Below are 22,338 nucleotides of genomic sequence, written 5' to 3'. Positions count from 1 at the left end.
GACCAATAGCTATTAAACTAATGCGTTAATGATGACATCTCTAGGGAAAACTGGTGGGAAACAGTTTTCCCCTTTCCTAGAAACTGAGACTTTAAAATCTGCTCCTTTCTGCAAAGGGAAAAATCTTATTCCAAAGTTTTGATATGATAAAATATAATATGGAATATCCTGACAGATGGTCACTCCTTCTGGAAGTGTTAAAAAAAAAAAAAAAAAAAAAAAAAAGCTCAGGTTGCAGACAGTCCTGGCAGATACTGAAGAGAAGAAAAAACATAAACAGCTTCACCAAGAAAACTAGGCCCAGCTTCCTTTACTCACATCACCAATGTAACTTGTAGTTGAGCTCCCAGCAGAGCAGAGACAGAGAATTTGCAAGCCCAAGACTAACACTGATGAATTTGGATTATCTCCCAACAACCGGGGAGGTACCTCTCTGGTATGCATTGGTCAATTCATTCTTACTAGGTATCATGGTTGTATGCCTGCGCTACCCAACGTATTTTAATTAAGCATCTGGAACACGTTGGTGGATAAATATGGCAGATGGTATATGACTACCATTTCACTTGCTTACATTTATATGACAATTTTTTTCTCATGTTGGAACACTTTCAAGACCCTTATGGACAAATCCCTGTGGAAAGTATTGCAAAACACCTAAATATTTTTATAATCCAGTTACCAACTACCTGTTGATCCCTCTTTAGCCTTGTAAATTTCTTAGAATTGAAGTCCATTCCCACACATTGTAATCCTAATTTTAATCAAGATGTTTAAAGAACCCTCAAACATAAGTGTATCAAACATGTCTAAACACTGCCATCCTGTGGAAAATCCTGCACCCACAGGGATTTTACACCAGTCTTTAACCACGTCTTCTATCAGCTCCATTTTTTTCTATATCTGTCTCATCCCTTGCATAAAGGTTTTATCATTTACCTGGAAATCTGAGGTACATTTGGTTGGAAGTATGAATAATTGAAACCCAAACAGCTGGAGGATGTAGAATTATTCCATTGGGGCACGGTATTATCTTTCTTCAGACAGGAGCCTTGGGGAATGCTGCAGGGATGCCCACTGGTGTTAGGGTCAGGAAAAGTCTCCAGGAACCTGCAGGGGAGCTTGCTGGGTGCCACAGCCGATGGACATGGGAGTGGAGGCTGCTGCCCACTTGGCCACGAAGCATCATTGAAGATGGCTGCAAGAAGCAGACAGACAAGAAAGGAGGTAGAAAGAAAAGGAGCTGGAGACCTTCCTGCTAGCTTAGGAGAGGCAGAATTCACGTCACCTACTCTTGAGCTGTGGTGGAGAGCATGCTTCCGACCCAGAGTCTGGTGGGGAGTCTGGCAACTGGCTTTGCCTGGGGATGAAAAATAAGTGTTAATTTTTACTGGGAGAAAACAAAGAGAATGCTAAAAGCAGTTGGAGGGGGACCACCAAGCTACTTAAAATAGCCTTTGGGGAGCATTCATCACTATGGCTGCTGCCCTTTCTCACAGGAGCAATGTCACTTGCGCTTTGTCAGACATCCCCTCTGGCCCTCCACCTCTCCCGCTTGCAGGGATGCCCCACAGCTGCCAGCTCTTGCCCAAACACCCCTCCCTCCAGGGCAGGGGACTCAAGTCCTCCTTCCTTCCCATGAGCTGTTGGAACTTGGAATACAACTTGGAATAAAAGGAGCTCACAACATCTCCATTCTCTCTACACTTCATTTCAAAGAGCTGTAGCATCTTCAGCTGCTAACCGTAGATAATTCTTAAGGGAACAGTTTGGCCACAGCACTCTCAGCCACTACCAGATTTTAGCAGGTCATACCACAGCACCTCACACGCCCAAGACAGGAGGGAAGAGGGGGCTGCCCCAAGGGTGGGAAATGCAGTCGCCTGATTTGAAGCAAGAGCTTTTTACAAGCTCAGCCAAAAAGATCCAGAAGTTTAACACAGGGTTTTCATGGGTGACAATCTACTCTCCCTCTTCTCAAGCCTACACAAATTTTCTAGTTCCATTTAAAAAACAATGAGGGGGGACACAACAGGGACGACACAGCAATTAATATCTTTTATGTCTAAATCACGAAAGAAAAGGTCCATCCCAGCAGCCCTCTGAAAGGAAAGCTTAAAAAAAAAAAAAAAAACCTCACTGAAGACGGGCTACTCAGGCACAAAAACAACAATGTGGAATGGTTGTTTATCACCTGGAAGACAACACAAAAAACTGAATAAAGAATAAATTTTAAAGGTGCACTGGAAAAAACAGACAGGGTTTGGGCAGCAGGGGCTTCAGGCTGCGCTAAGGGGAGGCAGTCACAAGCTGCCAGGTACTGGTCCTGGTAAGCTTCAGCCAGTTCCAGCCAGTTCTGTCTGACTTCAGCCAGTCCCAGCTGGTTCCAGCCAGTCTGAGCCGGTTTCAGCCAGTCACAGCCAGTTTCAGCCAGTTCCAACTGGCCATGAGTTGCCCCTTGCCTGCTGGAGCCACCACCTCAGGCAGTCAGCAGTGCCCACGTCCCACAGCGGTGGCGGGCGAGCGGCCATGCAGCTGAGGCAGAGAGTGCTCTGTGAGGCAAGGCTGTGACCCACTGGAGGAGAGATGTGCCAAGGGGACAGCAGGGTCATGAGTGACCCATGGCAGAGCTGAGGAAAACCAGAAAGGGGTGAAGAGTGGCAAGGAGGAGCCATTACACACCACCATCCCACCACAGGCCTCCCATCACCTCACAGGAGGCAGTGGGGGGGACAGCGGCAATGAGGGGACTGGAGAGCAGGAAGGAGGGAGAAGTGTTCAGCTGAAACTGAGCCTCGGAAAGTCTGTGTGGAGGAAGTATGTTTAATTGTTTATGTTCTCTTTATCTCAGTAGCCGAGTCAGTGATCAAAAGTTTGTGCTAATTGGTAACAAATTTAAGAAATGAGGCTCTTCTGCCCACAACAAAGAGCGCTCACAAAACGCAGACCCGTGCAGCACCATGTGCAGCACTGCCACCCAGCAGCTTCCACACCACCCGCCGTGAAAACGCCTGCTGAGTAACACTGCGCTGTGCTAAAGTCAGGCAGAGCCAGGCTGCTTTCCTCTGCGTACAGCTACACAAGCAAGAAGCTCATCTCCCAGTTCACGTTACATGAAGCGGGAAGCTGGGCCATCTCTGCAGCAGCTCGGGTTTTTATGCTGACAGCCAGCACCGTTGCACAGGAGTAACGCACTCAGCACCCTGGTGTGAGGCAAGGTCTCTGCGTGGCACAGCACCTTCAGACCCCCAGTGGGAGCATGGCAGGGAGCAGGCGCACAGACAAAACGAGGTGGAAAGGCAGTTATGTTCCGAAAATCAGTAGCAGAGCCAGGGCGCTGGAGGCATGACAGAAGAATCCTGGCTGGGAACCCAGAAATTCCATGTGATCCACAGCCACCTCCTTGCCAAACCCCATAGCCAAGCATGAAAGATTTCTCTTTTAACAGCCCTGCTGGGAGAGGTCATTACGAAAGCACAACAACATAAGTATGCTTTTGCCTATCTCTGATTTTTAAAGTGTTCCTCTTCTTTTTTTTTTCTTTTTTTGTTACTAAAAGAGATAAATCTCTGAAAACAAGAACTGTTTCCTTTCTGAAGAACTTCAGTAATGATGCTCTGTACAAGAACATGTTTGTCTATGCTATTTTACTGTGCACCTTCCTCCTGATTTTCACAAGGAAAGTGAACACTTTCTTCTGCAGCTTGGAGCTTGGAGCTTTGCTCTCAGTTTATGACTCATGTTCAACAGCTCAGCGTGTTCATGTGTTTGAGATTTGAAAAAAGTTTCTTGATTATTTAGTCTTTGGCCCATATGCTAGATTATGTTATAGTATATACCCTGTTTTGCTTTTACACTTTTAGAATTTCTCCTATCAGACAATGTAAAGGATTACTGCCTTAGAGAGAGATGTGGAACTAGAGCATAATTTAAGCTAAGCCAAGTCTTTCATGAGTAGTTCACAGCAACAAGTGGGTGTTCCCACGCTACATAGCAAAACCACTTCATTGCTTCTGCATTGAAAATGGGAAGAGCGTAAGTCACCAGCAGGCTGCTGCAGCGAGGCTGTGCTCCCGGCTTCAGTCAGTTGAGGGCACAGGGCTGTCACATCTCCTATTTTATTTCAAGTTTTTCAGCTCTTTCTGATTACGTTTTCAAAGCAGTTTAAAGGAGAGAAAATCCTATGCCAACACTCAGCCACTCTAAGGACATGTAAGGGTTCCTCAATTGCATTAGGGATGATGGAGATTCAGAAATTGGCTCTTAATCCTTTCAGGCATTCCTATAAATTGTAGGCTCAAACACTGCTTTGAAGCTCTTTTAAACAGATGATGTTATTGTGTATGCTCATGCTTAGCACTGCAGCTATAATAGCCATGTAATGTACCTAAGCTACATGATACCAGATCTGTACATATATATTACTGCTATATGTTTTTGTGTATGAAGGCAACAGTTGCACTTTAAAGTTGTCATAAAGGAGTTTGATAATCTGTTTAATCTGATACTTGTTTAGTCATACTAAGAACAAAGGTTTTTCATTCTTCTGTTATGAGTGTGGCCAGTGAGAAAATCAAGTAATTATTCATGATTTAGAGCAGGTCGAAGCTTATTTAGCCCACTGTAAGTAAATATGTGCTATGCCAAGTATGTACAGAGTGAAAGGTCCTGTGGGCCATTTAATTACTGTAAAAACATCCACTTTTGCTTTGCTCTTGGCAAGTGTCAGCCCATTAATCATATTTTACATTTAACAACAATCATATGACAGTTGTCTAGATGAAAGGTTTGGGTTTGAAGTCTTGATAGACCTGCATTGCATAACTTTCCACCCTTAACCATGACCCTTTGCATTACATAGCCTTTGTAACTCTGAAAACAAGTCTCAGAAAAGATTAATGGACAGCTTCTTTTTTCTGAGTGAAGCATTAGGATAAAAAGAGTAGACCTGTTCCCCTCAGAAATGGAGGTTTACATTAGTCTCTCAATTTATTATACATTAATCTCATTTACATCATTTATTCTGAATGTTAACACTAAAGCAGTACTTAGTTATATTAAAAAATAACAGCTTTGCATTTAAGGCCATAATTAGTATAACAGTTGTGAATTATCCCAGACATCATTGTCATCCATTCTGTTGAACTACAAGACCACCATATTTCTGTTAATATCTGCAATTTATATTTCCAGCGCTTACGCAGTTTCAAGTAAGTAAAAAAGTACACCACAATCCTATTGAAATTAAGAGATTTCAGGTCTGACTGTTGCATTCAGATTTTATGAATGTGCTACTGAAAACAAAATTTAATTCGCTGCTGTAATACTTACAAAGTTCCAAACTCTAAGTCACTACTGATGAATTCTTCCAGCATACTTGTATCCACCATGGGGTTCTCCAAGGCTCTGTGGACATCTTGCCCTATAATTAAAGATGTCAAGAAGACGAATTCTGAGAGTGAAATTTGTACAGTCAACAGTACTTTAAACTAAGTGATGCTGCCCACTGTCCCGCACAAGGAAAACAAAGTCAGTCCTGTCCTAGCAGAGGTGCACACCTCATGTGTGACATATGGGTTATCCTTTTGTTTAGAAATATATAGACACTCTGGGGAGAAAGGATGACAGGAAATGCAGAGCAAAAGAGAGCATACAGGTGAGGGTGGAGATGTTGGAGCTGCACCAGGAAAATACCAGTTTGTATTTGTCATTAAGGCTTCACTGAATTATCACAGCAAGAGGATGAGGGGCTCCCATCTGCAACTGGAAAAAAAAATGGGTTCTGAAGATAACTTCATACCCTTTTATGTTGGGAGCAAAACAGGTGATTGGGTCAAAGCTCAGATGTTGTCTCACAGAGATCCACTTTCTGCATTGGTACTGCCCATGAGTTTCTAATAGTTTTAAGCTATTCTAAAATAATTTAAAAATCCATTGTCCTAAACTTAGATTAAGGAAACAGAAATAAAGCTTTAGAAATGTTAAAGGAATTGATGGCTTCGTATTCTTTGCCTAGAAAAACAAACAAACAAACAAAACAAACAAAAAAAACCCAGCCCAATAACATGTTAAATGTATTAATGAGTGGAAAGTTTCAGTACTTTGTCCTTTGCTGCTTAGTTACTGAAGGCTATAAACAGATTTTATGATTATAAAGTCTGTGGAACTCATGAGTTCTTTCCTAGCAAGTCAAGCAAGTCAGACGGAACTCTCCTTAAAGAAAAGAAAAGAAAAACAAACAAAACTACTGCGCAGGCTCACCAGCTTTCCAGCAAGCCTTCTATAAACACAGGTGTGTTCAGGCAGAAAGCAAGCAAGATAAGGAAGTTTAAGTTACTGCTTTTTCCAGTCAGCCACTGGAGCTGGATGGCCCTATCCCACTACTACACAGGGTAAAGTGGAGTAGCCTGCAAATCGAGAGCTGTGTGGCTCAGCCGCGAGTGGCTGACACCACTTCCTCTTAACTCTGCAGCTGTGTGGGAAAACATGAGGTTAATCACTCTCATTAAGCACAGGAGCAGTAACTGCCTTTGGTGCTTTAACAGTCTTCTCACTGTACTAGCAGCAGACACATGCGTAACAGAAGCCATAAGGTTTCTTCTCTTTTTTCTGTTGTCTCTGTCTCACGTGGTTCTTTCTTGATCCAGTGTTTAGACATTGTTTGACTGCAAGCAGCATCTAATACCTGCTTTGACCACCTTGCACAGGAATTCCCTTGTGTGTGTGTGTGTCTTACTACATAAATTCAAGTTGCTAACAAAGGTTTCCAAAATAGCTTTGTGATCACGGGTGAATCTAGAAATCGTTTGCTTATTGCTGCTACAGGCTGAATTCTGGCTGCCGTTCACCGTGAGATTGCAGCTTGCAGGTGTGCTGGTAGGTCTTTGCATCCAAACATACCAGCATTGTATACAAAGCACTTCAGAGAAGAGCAGATTCGATAGGTGTAGCAGACTTACTTGCCTCAGCAACATTGTGATATGGAAAGTCTTGAAGGAATAGCAAACAAAGCACTGCGAAAAACAGCTTGAAAGTACACAGGGGCCTGGCTTTCTTCAACAACCTCCCTAAAACTTGAACTCCTGTTCAAGTAGCCTGGCCCTCATGCATAATGAAACAATCCTGTTACTAACGTGTTTTTCCTGTTCCACAAAACCAAGAATTGTTTTATTTTGATCAAGATCAGAAACAAACTCTTTTGAAGTGCAGCTCTGAAACAAAAATGGACAGGGTCTTTCATACGGGCATCCCACAGTCCAGGGATTAGCCCTCTTGCTTAGCGATGACAACAGCAATATGCACCATTCCCTCTTAATCTCTACATTTTGCACTAACAGTTAAATGGGTAGGAGGAGAAGGAAGGAATAAGTAATTCTGTGCTGGGGGAGGAAGGAAGCACACCAGGAAGACAGCCCACCGCTAATGAACGTTTCGTGATGCTGATGTACAGAAGAGCCACAGTGCATTTGGCTGCGCTGTAGAACTTCTCTCTAATAACCATCCTTTTTTCTTTCTTTCTGCATGTACTTTCCTTTTCTGTGCCAGCCTGTGCTTGCATTGGCATGTTTGATCAGAGGAGGATCTGCTGGATCATATGCAAATATATTTAAAACACTGGCATTCGTTTCACAGGCTTTGAAACATGGTAAGCACTTGAAAGGTATGGGCTTGGGGATGATAAAGCACACTGGCATTTTGACTGGGAGTTTATTTACTGTTCTCGTTGCTCCCTGGTAGTGTGCAAGCCAGTTACCCAAAGCCACTATGAGGGCAGAGAGCTATGTGTATGTACACGCATAAGCTCTGCTGAGAGGCCCCTCTGCATGTACAGCTTCCTGCACCAAACCGCGTGCCTGGCTCAGTGCTGCCAGGGGACGTGCAGCATCAGCAGCCCTTATCAGCATGCACACAAGGATCTCTGCTCCCAGGCCACACTCCACAGCACAGTCTGCCCAGCCATCCTCTGGGAAGCGTCCGCACTGGGTGACTTGTGTCACTGTGCAGAGGACTGCCAGCTACTCAAGGAACCGGCAGAAATAACTGGCGCCTGTGAGGGGCAAGGGGAAACTCAAAGGCAAGGCGATATGGTGACTGGGGTTTCACACAGGGCTGCTCACAGAACAGACTGCAGTCATAGGCAGCATAGGACTATATCTTGACCATTTCTCCATCAAAAATCAAACAGATATTCTGTTGCTCTGTCCCATTTGATATGAAGTCCCAAACCTCTCTTCTACCACTGCCTTGTTTCCCTGTCCATTCCCCGCTAGCCTGTCCCTATTTCCAGCCACTTGCACCGCAGAGTAGGCTGATCTCTGTCCTCCCTGTCTGACAGTGACTTGGTTCATACATCCCTTTTTGGCAGACACCTCCTTTCCTCCAGCCAGGAGGCTCCAGTCACAGTTTCCCCTATACACTCCTGAAGCCAACAGCTGCAGTCTCAGTCCCTCAATATCCTGCCTCGGTTAATTCTCTCAGCACTTCCTCGCAGAGCCTTACTGCGTTTAAATCAGTTACCTCCTTTTCACTAGTATCTAACACAAAGTGAAGGCTGGGGGGCACAGAACCAGAAACTCCTTGCAGTTCTTTTTATGTCTTTCCTGGAGTCGCTGTTTCAGAGAAAGTCACACACAGGTCTGAATTTGGCACGAAGCATAGCCACTGCTTTCCAGATGAACACTAAACTGAACATTACTTGACATTAAAAGAGGTATGCCAGGAAGTTCCCAGCCAACTCTAGCTATTTGTAGTAAGATTCGTGTCAAAACCTCAGCTATTCCATACAGGGAACAATCCTTAAATACAGTTGGAGATGTATAAGTGGCTCATAAAACACATTCAATGCTAAGTATTACTTGCCTTCTGAAGGACAAGTTCATAAAGCTTGCTGCAAAGCCTTGCACCTTGAAGGAAATGTTTTCTTGGAATTAATAACTGATTTTTATGTGGAGATATTGTACCACTAAAACACTTTATGGGCCACTATAAAAGCTCAGTGAAAAGTCCAGTTGAACTTCATTAAAGTAAGTCTTGCAGTAAGGTAAGTCTTACTCAGGGGGCTGATAATTCCTTAACTTCCTTCATGCTAAAAGGATTCCAAGTATTGCTCAGTGTTTAAGTTATTGAAGATAGTCCTGTTCATTTTGACTGGAACAGACTGGAGTCATTGACAGAAGCTGCTCAGCCATCAGGGCGAAGGACACGGACCTCAGGCACATGGCAGCAACAAGCAGAAAAGGGTTAAGGACAAAACAGCTTCTATCTGGAGGAACTGCAACCCGTGAGGACTTACCACTGTTATTCAGTGGCAGGAAGATCTACGACACTCCAACAGGTAAGGAGTGAGCTTGTGTCAAGATAGATGGCTTTTCCCCCCAAATACGAGCATTTTCCAGAGAAACAGGAATCTCACAGTGAGTACTTTTAAGTTCTCAAGTCATCTTTTATTCCTGTTTCAGTCTCTCATGCTTAAAATGGTAGGAGAGGCCTTTGGCTTTTTAAGTGTTTCATTTTTAATGGCACATTTGTTCTGTGGCTTAATTCGTTTACCAAGACCCCCAGATATATTCAGTGTTATCCGCGTAAGAGCATGACTACAAAGAGGTGGTGATTCCACTATGAGGAGACTCCTTTAGAGATCACAGAGGGCACTAAGGCCAAACACACATCTCAGACACCTGAACATAGCTTCTAACAACAGCAAAACAGGAGATGGCTGAATTTAACAGTGTAACTACTTTGGCCTACATTCTGTGTCTCACCTTATTGGTAACATCAGCAGGAATAGATTGCTCTGCTACAGACGGTCAGGCAGAAAAGCTAACAAGGAGCTCTGGCCTCCCCTTGACAAATAGGAAGTTACTGATTCAAAAATCTAAAGGTTTTAATAATAAAAGTATTTATTTCAAGAGAAATCATGGAAAAGTCTTAGATCAAAGATTAAGTGTCTAGTGTGAGAGGAATGAAATGAGACAGAAAACTTTCAGAACAGCCACACCACAAGAGAAAAGCCATTTTCTTGAATGAGACAAAGCCAGGGTCAAGTCCCAGCCAGAGTCACATCTAATCTAAGGCCTATTGATTATTGAAAGTAGCGATTTACAGGAAAACAATCATTACATTATCTCATTTTCCTTGAAAACTTCTTCAGACTGTCCTTGTCAATACTGCAAATGCAAGTTGATCTTATAATGAGTGTGAGAACAAATATACACTGTTAGGAACTAAAGCAGCAGGGAAAGTGGGATTCTTTTTTGCTCATGAATTTCAAATAATCCAGCAAAACATTATAAATGTGCTTAGTTGCCAGCTGATCCATTTGGAAGCCAAAGCTGAAGCACTGATGAATCAGAGACTTCCTCAGCGGCAGCATTTGAAACTTGATATTGCAAGACTCAGCTGTTTTGTAGCCTTGAAAGACAATGTTCCAGCTGCTATGACTAATCTCAGAGGCCACTAAATCAGACTTAGCAGTTTATTGCTCTTGTCTCATTTGGAAGCATTCTAAAGCCAAACCACCAGCCGTACTGCTAAGCTGCAGAGAAGCAGTCAAAGTTGGCCTTACATTCAGCGGAGTAAGAAAGAAAAGAATGCAAGCCATCCTTTAAATCAGCCCACTCCCTTTTGAAATTTACCTGCGGTTTAACAGCAAGAGGGATCTAGCTACTTACATGTTGAATGCAAGAGTTATTAGCTTCCGTAGCCTTGCCATACATCTAGTGTCAGTGTCCAGACAATGAAATAAATGTCATCCCCACGTCGCATCACTTTAGCAGACCTTTGTCATATTCTAGTTCTACACAGCAGAACCGCACAAAAGGAACATGACTTTCCAAAATGTTTCATTTTTTTCTGTGATTAAATGGAATTGACAGGGTTTCTCCCCCCACCCCCACCCAGATGTTCTACCTAACTACCTTCTAAAGAGAGTTAAATTAGTCATTCTAGAATTACAATTAGTACAATTACAATTAGTAATTCTAGCTAAAGAGCTCACACGGCTAAAATCCCTGAAATACTTTCTACCATCATAGAATCACCACAGAAAACAACCAAACCCAGCCCACACTTCCCAGAAAGCTGTTTCCCAAGGAACTTCCTAAAAAGTTTTCTGGTAATCAGCTTTTTATGTACTTCAACACTATTTTGAGTATTTAACAGCTATGCAGTACAGTACTTGAACAAATAGCTTGATAAAAACAAATATCTTGCTGAAAGCAAATCCAAGTTTATTAGCTTTTGATCTTTGTGACTTAAAGTGAACTTATGAAACATGGTATGAATTTTGTAATATCTACAAACAACACATTTGCCTGCTAGCAGCCCTAGATTGTGTTTCACTGATTCAAAATTTCTTGGCTTAAAAACTATTCCTTGAGGAATGCAGGCAGACGTTCATTTCCTAGACTGAAATCAAAGTCAAAAGTTAGAGCTGCCACCTTTCATCTAGTGCAAGCCTAAATAAATAAATACATTTTAATTTTCTTTTAAATTTAAATTTAAAATTTTATTTTAAAGTTAAATTAAAAATAAAATTTAAAAATTATTTATATTTTACTTTTTAAAAAATATTTAATGGAAATTAAATGCTGGCAAACAAATGTTGACCATTTTAGCCAAACAGAAAGGCTAGTTCTAGTTAAGACTGGTAACAGATGAAGAATATCTGCACAGGTAGGAGAAGGAAATGAAAATATAGAAAGAAAAGCTTGGATTTGAAAGGTTAATGTTAAAAAAAAAAAAAAAGGCAAAGTGAAAACTGAAGCAAGAAAAAAATAAGATTTAGATAGTGAAAAATATGTAAGCCTTTTAACAGCCATTTTGAGTAACATCATGGCAGGGCCTGCGATGCAGTTTGATTAAGGAATCTGGTAGAAAGCAAATTTTGTGGTAAGAGAAAGGCAGGGACCAACAGGTCCTGCCTGAATGTCAAATGACTTTGGGAAAAAGGCATAAGGACAGATCCCAGCCAAAACAAACAAACAAAAATATTGGCTTTTAATTTCTCAGATCCAATTACAATCAAATAGCTTCAGAGGAATTTTGAGTGGAAAGAAAACCCTCTGTAACCTGACATGATGAGGTAGAGTAGGGAGGGACCTCCCCAACCTCATGAAAATCACTACGGTTGCAGAAGGGATAAGTTGTGAGGAGACCTCGGCCACTTCCTGGTTTTCTTCCTGACAGTTACCAGCACTGCACCACAGGATCCACCTTTCCTTTGTTATTCTCCCCAAAATACCAAGAAAAACACATTGCAGCGCATCTACACCACTTGTACTGTTTCTTTTCGGTATTGCATTACATGCTACTTTTGTATAAATAGAGCTTCTGTTTCGGGGCGTTTGTTTCTTTGTCTTTTCTTCAATCAATCCCAGACAGTTACTGTATTTTTGCTGCCACAAGAAATGTTTAAGACTCTGCCTTAAAACTAGACTCTTACCTTCAAAGAACTGCTGCAGGGCTTCATTTTCTCCCACCACGTCCATGACAAGCCAGGAGAAGCGTTTTTGCTTTCCTGCTGCCTGAAGAGTCCCGCTGAGCAGAACGCCCCGTTTCTCTTCCAAGTGATCATGAATGCATGAAGGAGCACATCATGCTTTTGTCAGAGGTTTCAACTGACTTCGTCCCAGCTACTCTCATTCCTTCCTAACTAGCATCAGGATATGCTGAAACCCTGCTACACGTAAAGAAAAATTTGGTAGGACTTTCGAGGCAAGGTGAAGGCGATGTGCTTTCCTCAGTTTAGTATGCTTAATGTATTAGGGACCTTTGGTCCCAATACTAATCACAATTACACATGCGCAAAAATTGCAGCAATAAAAATCACTTGTCTTGTCTCTGTACTTTCACACAGGTGATGCAATTTCAAGTATTGGTGAAAGACCAAGTGCTCCAACAGTTTTAAGTGCAGGGCCATGGGTGGTTTCACCATACCCATCTAAGCAGCTGAGCACCAGGCTATCCAACTGCTCTAAGAAAAGTTCTGTCTCGCAGCACGGTTTCCTTATAGAGGAGCAGACCTTTTACATTACTAAACTACAGGTGAAGCTGTTTGTCCCAGGTAGCTTTGAAAAGCCCAAGGGAAGGCTAGGTATTCAACTAATGTATTTAAGGCCAGCAGCAAACCGTGTTTCACTTTGTCTCACTTGGTCTTTGTATACCGAAGATTGCCCCTGTTGTGTCATCCATAAGCAAACAGCGGAAAAATATTCAGGTATTTTGAGTACCTCCTTTTTTTCCTTTAAGATAACTCCTTTAAGATACCACCTTTTTTTTTTTTTTTTTTTTTTTTTTTGCATTTGGTTATAAACAAAAGCTTCAATGAAGTCAAGAAATATGGAATAAAGCCATTTTCTAAAGTAGTTGCATTCACCAGACAAGTACCTGTTGTGCAGTTGTTCCAAGCCCAGACACTCATAGTGGCATGGGTTTCTCATGACAGACAACTTATATTAAAGATATAGAAAATAATTTAGGGAAAGAAATGTGAAAACAGAAGCAAACTAATTCAGTATTTACCATACATCAATACAATCAAGCCAAACAACCATTATCACCTAAGTGGTACATCTCTGTAGTCCCTAGTACAAGAAAATAGTCTCTTGTATAATAAACTTTAGATACATTTTGTCTTGAGACTATCATGTAGAGAAAAAAAAATCTTTAACTTCTTTGGTTAAATGAGCAACATTTGTAAAGGATTATTAAGTCAGAATAGCAGCAGCTACAAACTATCATTTAATTACTATTAGATAATCCTGGAAACAGTTTGGTATCTTTATGTAAACTAAGTATTAACAATCATTTAGGAAGCATTTCTGAGTCAACAAATACAATTTGTTTTCTAAGACTGAATAAAACCAGGTTCCTTAGCTTAACTGACCTAAGAAACAACCTTTTTCTAACAGCTGAAGCTAGAATTCTTCCACATTTCTACAGCAGGAACCAGTAGTAGCATCTACCCAGTGATAGATTGACAAAAATCACGGGCTGCAGCCCATGGAGGAGCCCCCAGTGGAGCAGGTGGATGTGGCCTGGAGGAGGCTGCGGCCCATGGAGAGCCCCCGCAGGAGCAGGCCCCGGGCCGGAGCTGCAGCCCGTGGAGAGGAGCCCACGCAGGAGCAGGGGGTGTGGGGGGAGCTGCCGCCCGTGGGGGACCCGTTCTGGAGCAGCTTGCTCCTGGGGGATGGACCCCGTGGTACGGAGCCATGTGGTAGCAGTTCTTGAAGAGCTGTTGCCTGTGGGCAGCCCCCGCATGAGCGTGACAACTAAGGAGCAGCTGACAAAGTGCTATGGACTGGCCACAACTAATGTTACATGTAAATTACTATCAACATGCTAAAGAAACTTGTGGAATAGATGTTTTGCAGATGTAAAGACAGCTATGGAAAACTGATGTATAAAACAGGGAAATTGGAAATTTCAAAAAAGTAGAAAAACCATTCAAAGAAATAAAAAAAAAAACTCAAATGAAAGCAAATTAGAGGGAAATAAAAGTTTTTAGTGGTCAGATTTCTAACTTGTCTGAGTAAGAGCCAAAGAGGGACCAAGGAAACTTCATTGTTCCTTGATGTCTGAAAAGCATCCTACTTTAGTGAGAGAGGACAGCCCAGTTTATTATGCTGTTGACTCTTCACAGTATACAATTCTCTTCTATTGCTTTAAAAATGAAAAATGAAAAATATAGGAAAGCAGCACTTACAAGAATACCAAGTTCTCCTAATCGTCTGTTAACTGTATTGGCATACGTACATATAGAAGACACATACATGCATCTAAACACTACATTGAGGAAAATACCAGACATTCATTCCTCCATCATGAAATCATCTCAGTGTCACAGCTTGGAATTACTTAGCTTTTCAGGGAGGTTCACAACATTCTGCATCGCAAAGAACAGACAACAGATACTGCTTCAGACTAACATTTATTTAATCAGAAGTTTTGTTTTTTAATGTAAATTACAATCACTAATACACCTGCAAGTGCTTACCACATTTGTTCAACTAGATATTATTATGTACGCATATACAGCATAGGTCAGTTTAAAACAATCACAGTACTTCTTAGTGCAATCTGCAAAAGGAGAAAGATCTTGGACCCACTTTGTGGAAATAAATATCAAGTGACAAAAAAGATTCCGAAATTTTGGAGTTATGTATATTAAATGAAGTTCATGCATGCGCAAGAGTAAAAAGATTTAGAGTTCTTCCTTGTAGTAGCCAAGTTTTGCTAGTGACATCTCTCTTCTCAGCTGCATAACTTCCCAGAACATTTGATCCACTGAAACAGATAAAAATATCATTAAACGCGAGTTAATATTTTAACTGAAGTATACACATTGCCTCAGTTTAAGGAAACTTTAGAAGTAACAAACATCTAGTGAAACCAGAATTAAAATGTGAGTGCTATTTGTGATTTTTTTTGAAAAAAATATTTTATTTTGAAAATTCTAAGAGATGGTCCAATTAAAAGACTAAATTTCAGGTTATTTTTTTTTAATTGGGGAACAAAACTACATCAGTACTTCTTTTCAGCTTTAATTAATTGCAGTGTCTCAATGTAATTGTCCTTTCCATTGATTCATTTTTCTGTATAATTAAAAGACTGCAAAACGAAAGAAGTAGAACTTGTTGACTAAGTAAAAATTTTCATCACAAAACCTATAATTTTGTTGTAATTTTTCCATTCGATCCTTCTTCCTCCCTCTTTTGTTTTTCCTACCAGAAATCTGACAGCAGCAATGAATTAGGGAGGAAAGACTTTTTTTAATTTCATCTGTATTTTGCCAAACATGATGAGCCTGGTGCATGCCTTACACAGCTAAACATCACTGCAACACAAATCAAAATAATTGAGTATATAATTATTCCAGACAAAAATTATTTCCATGCAGTCAAGATTATGATGTAGACTGAATACAAAGGTTATTAACCTGAGGTTAAGGTCTCCTGTACCATATTTCAAAAAGCATTTTTGCAGAAGCGAACTCCGTCTCAAAAATGATACGGTTTAGCAGAAGAAATATGAACAATGAGGACAATTAGGAGTGCCCACATTCTTCTACAGATGTTGTTGGAATATTTACATAAAGCTACAAATCCAAAATTTTTTAATGGTAAAGATGACAATTGATCTGAAAAAACCCAAGCCCAATTTTTTGTTACTTGTGAAGAATAAATAATTCTGATGATGCTGAAACCATTTTGATGGATAAAACACTAAGTCAATCTCTTTATCTCATTAATAGTGAGGTAAACAATTTTTAGTCAAAACTATATATGCCTTTGTACCGGGTCTGGCTGGGAAGGAGCTAACTTTCCGCCAGCAACCCATACAGTCCTGTGCTCTGTGCTTGCAGCTGGAACAGCGTTGATATCGCCCGGATGTTCTGCCTATTGCCGAGCAGTGCTGGCACAGCATCTCCCCAGCACAGCCCCAAGGCCAGCAGGCTGAGTGAGGGACATCAGCAGGGCAGCTGACCTATACTGGCCCAAGGGATGTCCCATACCGTACGGTGTCACGCTCAGCGATACAAGCTGGGGAAGAGCGAGGAGAAGAGGGGGGGTGGAGACAAGACACTTCTGTTACGGAAGCATTTGTCTGCCCACACAACCGCTGTGTGTATCGAGGCCCCGCTTCTGGTGGCTGAACATCACTTCCTGATGGGAAGTGCAGAGTAACAGTTTTCTCCTTTTCCTTCTCCACAGTCTTTTTTTTTTCCTCCTCCCTTTTCCTTTAATTAAACTTTTCCCCACCGTATTTCCTCTCCCTGCTCATCTGAGGAGGAGGAGGAGAGAGAGAACAGCATGGCGGAGCTGAGCCGCCCATTGCTTGTTAAACAGCCACAGTACGGTTGTGGAAAGTAAAAGCCTTTAAATATAAACCAGATTACAGCTTAAAATAATGCATTTTCAAGGCCTTCTCCAATGACAGTAATTCAGTAACAATTACCACTGTCTGAAACTTTTATTAAACATAATTCAGTATATGGAATAGGTAACTTTTCTGGTAAATTCCATGAAAATAAATCCCTTTAGAAAGGAAAGTAAATGGCATTGTTTGGGTAAAGAACAGTCTGTAACCTCAGGAATACCTCAGGTTAGATATGGGATTTTGGTTTATCTAAAATCCTGAGCTCTTCAAAGTGGGGAACATCAGAAGAGATGACTATAGATCAAAATACAGCATGTTTTTGCATAGATCAAAATACACAGTGTATTTTTTTAAATCCAGAATTAAGTAACCTAGATATACAGTATACACACTTTCATAGCTATCTTCTTTTATATGGACATACTAAAACCAAATAGCACAGTTAAGCAAATTTCCGATTCACTGCCCAGATAAGAGTTTCAACAGGCAGCTGTTGGATATGCTGTCCTGACAGGAACAAAGCAGCCAGGTAACTCTGGTGGGGAAAAATAAACAGCCTGAAGCAACAGCAGTAAAAACACATTTCCCTTTTGGGTTGTGGATGGAAGATAGGTGCAGTGCGAAATGAAGCCTTACATAAGCAGCTGCATTTATGAATCCTGAGTCCTAATCAAGAGACCTTGCAATGCCACATCAAAGACCAAGTGCTTAGTTTTCAACTGCATTCAGATAAACGATTACAGTCTGATTTCCTGCTTTTTGTTGTTGTTTCTTTAAACAATGTAACCCAAAAACACTGTCATCCTTGTCAGTTCTCCCTGAAGAACAGACTGACACGAAGGGCTGCCTGAGTTCTCCAGGCACAAAATGAGAAGAGATGTGCCAATTCACAAGGTGAACAAAGAATCCAGATCAAGCCAACTGAAGATTTTCTGGTCCCTCTATCCAATGCAACACTTTTTTTTTTTTTTTTTTTGAGTGAAATTGCACGCTATTCCATGTGTTGGAACAAGAAAACAGACCTTGTTTTCAAGCTTGAACAAGAACAAAACAATGTAACTGGAAGAATAAAACAATGTACAGTGATAAAAGGCCATGTTTCCACAAATTGTGAAAGAGCCTTCATTTTTGAATACAGTATAGAAAAACTGTCACTTAACTCCCCTTGTCACAGAATTTTTCATGAAATTTCTTACTGAATAATGTAATTTTTAAATGGACTAAAAAGCACTGTTTTTTCTTTATAATTTCATGGGAGGGTAGGTATCACCAAGTTCTCATAATTAAAATCAATATCAAGTTTTAGACACATGCACTATGTAAATTTCATGTTTATACAAGCAAAATACAATTCACTACTCACCATCTTGCTGTTTCAACAGTCCTTGCTGTATATATCGGATATATGTAAAGAAGTTGCACACAGAAGTGATCTGAGACGATATAAAAATAATGGTGGTCAATATTTCGTACAATGTTATGGAAAAAATACTACTCAAAGTTAAATCATGCTAAATTACTTACCCTGTAACGACAAAAAGGAGAAATGTAGTAGTAGCTGCTTGAATCTCCTAATTTGATTCTATGCTTGCATGACTTGCTTTGTCCACTGAGAGCACATTTCCTACAAAATATAACATTTGCATAATTTAATAAACAAATCTGACATTAATGTCTAACACCCACATGTATTTAAAGCGTTAATGTAATTACTTTGTATTAGCTCAGATACTCAAGTTTCTGCCTTAATGTAATAATTCTAACTTTAAAATGACGTCAACTATTTTAGCTCAACAAGGACTAATTTTGTTTCAACACCAGTGCATCATGATATATTTCTGATTTTTAAATCTTTTGTCAGCTTTGGTCAGGTACTTCCACATTCACTAGTTCATGTTTGACAGTCTGGAACAATGGGAACTCCTCAACTCCTTATGTGTGAAATAAACTTGGTTTAAATTATCGATTCCAACAATTAAACAGATTTTTTTTTATATACAAATTTCTGCTTGATGTTGCATGTCAGAAAAAATCTGGGCCTATAGAATAATTCTGAAGCTTCTGAAGTCTCTGTCAGATGCATTCCAAGATAAGCTTCGCATTTATGCCCAAACTGAAATCACATTTTCTACTTTCAGTGTATAAAAGTTTGAGGCAAAGGAAAACAGGTTGCTTGAGAATAATTCTTTCCATTACCATTATAAAAAGTGACAGTAAAATAAATGTACTTTTTCTGGTCCTGTTCCTGTATATTATACAGGATCAAGGAAAGGTCAGTAGTCGCCAGGAGTTTTCCAAACAGAATTCACGAAAAGGTACAGAATTCAAAATAATTCTTCCAGCATTCTTTTTTCTAAAGTTTGACATCTCTTGAAGAAACTGCTAGTAATACAATGTAAATACACCAGGAATGTGATTTACTTGGAATTTCTATATTGCAGTATCTCGGATGAACTGGGTTGTCATGGTATCCACTGTTTCACTGATTTTGAAAGCTGCTGGCTCTTCTCCCTTCCATTTCTACCTCATGAAAGAAGGGAGCATAAGAAGAAGAAGCCTTTCAAAAGTGAAACAAAAATTATTAAGCTTCTACAGTTCTAAACAGTGGCCCAGAGGCCCTTTTAAATAGTCTGCAGCTGGCCCACAAAATCATGCAAGGCAAGAGCAAATTGAAGAGTGTATATGATTTTCCACAGTAATTTATGAGGACTGACAGAAGTCCATTGATCCAAGAAATACTACAGTGGCTGAAGCAAGCTGATCACAATTACAGCCAAGCCTTTGTGAGCAGGCAAACAGATTTTTAATGCTAAGAAAATAAAGCCCTTTTTTCCCTTCTGGCAACAGAACTACCTTCTATATGTTATCTTCCATCACACCAGGTTAAACACTGGCATGACAGCTACTACTAATGGCTGAGTTCTGCACTGTACAGCTTACTGCTTCGTTCCCCATGGGGACAATTACTCGAATCCTGTGGGGAAACCCAGCTGTCTTTTGTTAAGGCAATACTTCCTACACACCACCACAGGCACTATTCAATAACTTTTGTATGTCGAGAACCTTTCTTCGCTATTATCACAGCTCCCTGCCCTCCACTCCTTGTTTTGCTGTTGAGCAATTTATTACCTGCTATTTTATGCATCTGTTCCCTCTATCCTCCAGGCAATTGTACAATAAAAAGAATTCCTTTAGGAGCATTATTCTAATTGCCATTAGTATTTATTTACACTGCTTGTCTACATTATGCTACCTATTAAAGAACATGGTTTCAATAAAAATAGTGATTTTCACCATTTAAAATAGAAAACATGAAACTGCAAAACTGCTACTCTGATTAAGTAAAAAACCAAAACAGCTGTTTCCCATTCGGTGCCAGCAATATTTAAGACAGAGCACATTTGCTGTCAAATTAAGCTTAAATACTGCACGTTCCTCACCTCTTACTTAACTACAAACAATAACATAGAAGTGTTTGTCACTACATGACAGTGGGAAAAGCAAGAAAAAAGATATACTTTTTTTATACATCTAAAGTAACTAAAGTACAGTTTGCACATGGATCTTTCAAAATATTAATCTATGCCCAGCCAACTAGTTTGGATTACATTGGAGAAAAAAAGGTTAAAAATCTCATTAAACTTTTGACTGATGCAAACGAGTGCCCTCTTGGAGTACTTTATCAAGATGCAGGAAAGTTGCTTGAACCACAACAATTTTAGAGGAGTTTGCCAATTGCTCTTTAATGACACACTTGTTTCAGTAGCTTCTTGCTGTCCCCACTCTCTGTGGCAGCTCATAGTGGTGCCTCTTGGACTTGAAATCACCACCCTTGAGTAGCTCCATCACTTGTGGTTAGGCCTTAAGACTGGGGACTGTTACAGCTCAAAGAACACATTTTCTGGTGACAGTAGTAAGCTGAAGAATATCTGAATGCCTGAATTTTGTAGTCTTTGATCCTTACTAGCTTAAGTCGTAAAACACAATATTCGTTTTATACAGATTCTTTAGAAGGAGAAGTAAAAACTTTCTTTGAAGTGTTAAGTGTATTTTTTCTTCAACCCAGAAATAATGAGGAAAAGCGAGAATTTAAAAACAGTAGCAATGAGAAAGAAAGAAAAAAAACTAGATGAAAACATTTTGATGCAAGTCTTCTACCAGAAACCTGAGTCTATCAAAATAAGTATTACAGAGAAATGTTATCTTGTCCAAAAGATCTCCAGCAGATAAGTGAAGACTTTCTCAAAATGTGGAAGGTTCTGTATTAACAGTGGCTTTGTTTGCTTAACCCTGACATACACCAAAGCACACTAGAAATCTCTTCCTCTCCATGTTCATCAAAGCCCCAGTGCCTCAGGCAAGTCTCTCCCACCTAACCTTATTGTCTACATCAGTACCTGACATCAAGTCTTGCCTCAGATTCCTCTAGGACCATTCCAAACTTTCTAAATCAGCCATCTGGTCATTCATCCACACTTCTTACTTGAGGTTTAAACTCATCCTCACTTTCAATCCCTCTTCCTTACATTCCTCCTGCTCACATTCAGACAGTTTACTTTACAAATCTCCTCTCATATCCCTCAGCTGACTTTGCCACTATGCTACATATGTCCTCCATTTCTTATACCATAAATATTTCAAGATGTCTGACATTCAGCCTGTAATACTTCTATACCTATTTTTTCACTATGTTTTCCAGGCGATAGCCTTAGTTGAAAAGACTTCATTTTTAAGTATCAGGCTGGTCTTCACAGAAGTGAATGTTACTTTTACTTCACCTAGGATGCACTGACTACAAGCAGCTCTCCCAAACAGAAAATTTATCTTAAAATGCTAATATAGAACAAACCTTTACCATTTAAGTTTAGTTGCTTACTTTCACCATAAAATTTTGAAACAGCAATCTTGAAATCTGAGATTTTAAGAAATATTTACAAGTTTAAGATATACAAATTTCAATGAGGTGATCAGTTGATAGCAGTTTTCTCAATCCAAGAGTTATCTCAAATGAGTGCAGATTCCCCCTCCGTCTGTTAGCTTAACATACTTTGGTCCCCCACATTCAACTGCAGAAGCTTTCACAAATCGAACAGGTTGCAAGCCAACAGGTTCAATGCTCAGAGTATTGTTTTCCACAGCTTCCAGAACAGCTGAGGCCAACTGCAAGAGAAATTTAGAAAGCAGTTAAAAACAGCTCAGTGTTATCCGTTGCCTCAAAGCAGTGACACATTTCTGCCTTTGTAAAGTTAGGAAAACTGAAAAAGTCAACTCAAACAGAACTGAAAAAGTCAACTCAAACGGAAATTCAACTACAAATGAGATTTTGCCTATGCCATACACAAGAGGTCCCATTCCCAGGCTCCAGTTTAAATTCTGCCCTCTAAATAACCCTGCCCTCCCTGAGGCAAGATAACTGCTTTTACAGCACGGAATGTTATGCTTGACTACTATGCTAACTGT

General features: G+C 40.3%; 2 protein-coding genes across 3 annotated transcripts in view; both read right to left on the bottom strand.

The window, feature by feature from the left end:
• MYRFL (myelin regulatory factor like) overlaps positions 1–12,488 on the bottom strand; it is a 44,568-nt gene extending 32,080 nt beyond the window's left edge. The window contains exons 1-4 of the mRNA XM_035544155.1: positions 12,443–12,488; positions 5,332–5,422; positions 1,293–1,360; positions 940–1,198 (exon numbers count right to left, since the gene is read on the bottom strand). Of these exons, the coding sequence (XP_035400048.1) occupies positions 940–1,198; positions 1,293–1,360; positions 5,332–5,422; positions 12,443–12,488 (464 nt within the window). The remainder of the gene's footprint in view (positions 1–939; positions 1,199–1,292; positions 1,361–5,331; positions 5,423–12,442) is intronic.
• Positions 12,489–14,910: 2,422 nt separating this feature from the next.
• Positions 14,911–22,338, bottom strand: part of RAB3IP (RAB3A interacting protein) — a 29,652-nt gene continuing 22,224 nt past the window's right edge. For both annotated transcript variants that reach the window (XM_035544245.2, XM_050708051.1), the window contains 4 exons: positions 21,926–22,038; positions 18,403–18,502; positions 18,242–18,311; positions 14,911–15,285 (listed from right to left, as the gene is read on the bottom strand). In XM_035544245.2, the coding sequence (XP_035400138.1) occupies positions 15,203–15,285; positions 18,242–18,311; positions 18,403–18,502; positions 21,926–22,038 (366 nt within the window). In that variant the 3' untranslated portion in view covers positions 14,911–15,202. The remainder of the gene's footprint in view (positions 15,286–18,241; positions 18,312–18,402; positions 18,503–21,925; positions 22,039–22,338) is intronic.

This window comes from Cygnus atratus, chromosome 1, assembly GCF_013377495.2.
Source record: "Cygnus atratus isolate AKBS03 ecotype Queensland, Australia chromosome 1, CAtr_DNAZoo_HiC_assembly, whole genome shotgun sequence".
In the NCBI taxonomy this organism is placed as follows: domain Eukaryota; kingdom Metazoa; phylum Chordata; class Aves; order Anseriformes; family Anatidae; genus Cygnus; species Cygnus atratus.
Note: the sequence above shows the minus strand (reverse complement) of the source record. Positions and strands in the feature narration are given on the sequence as shown.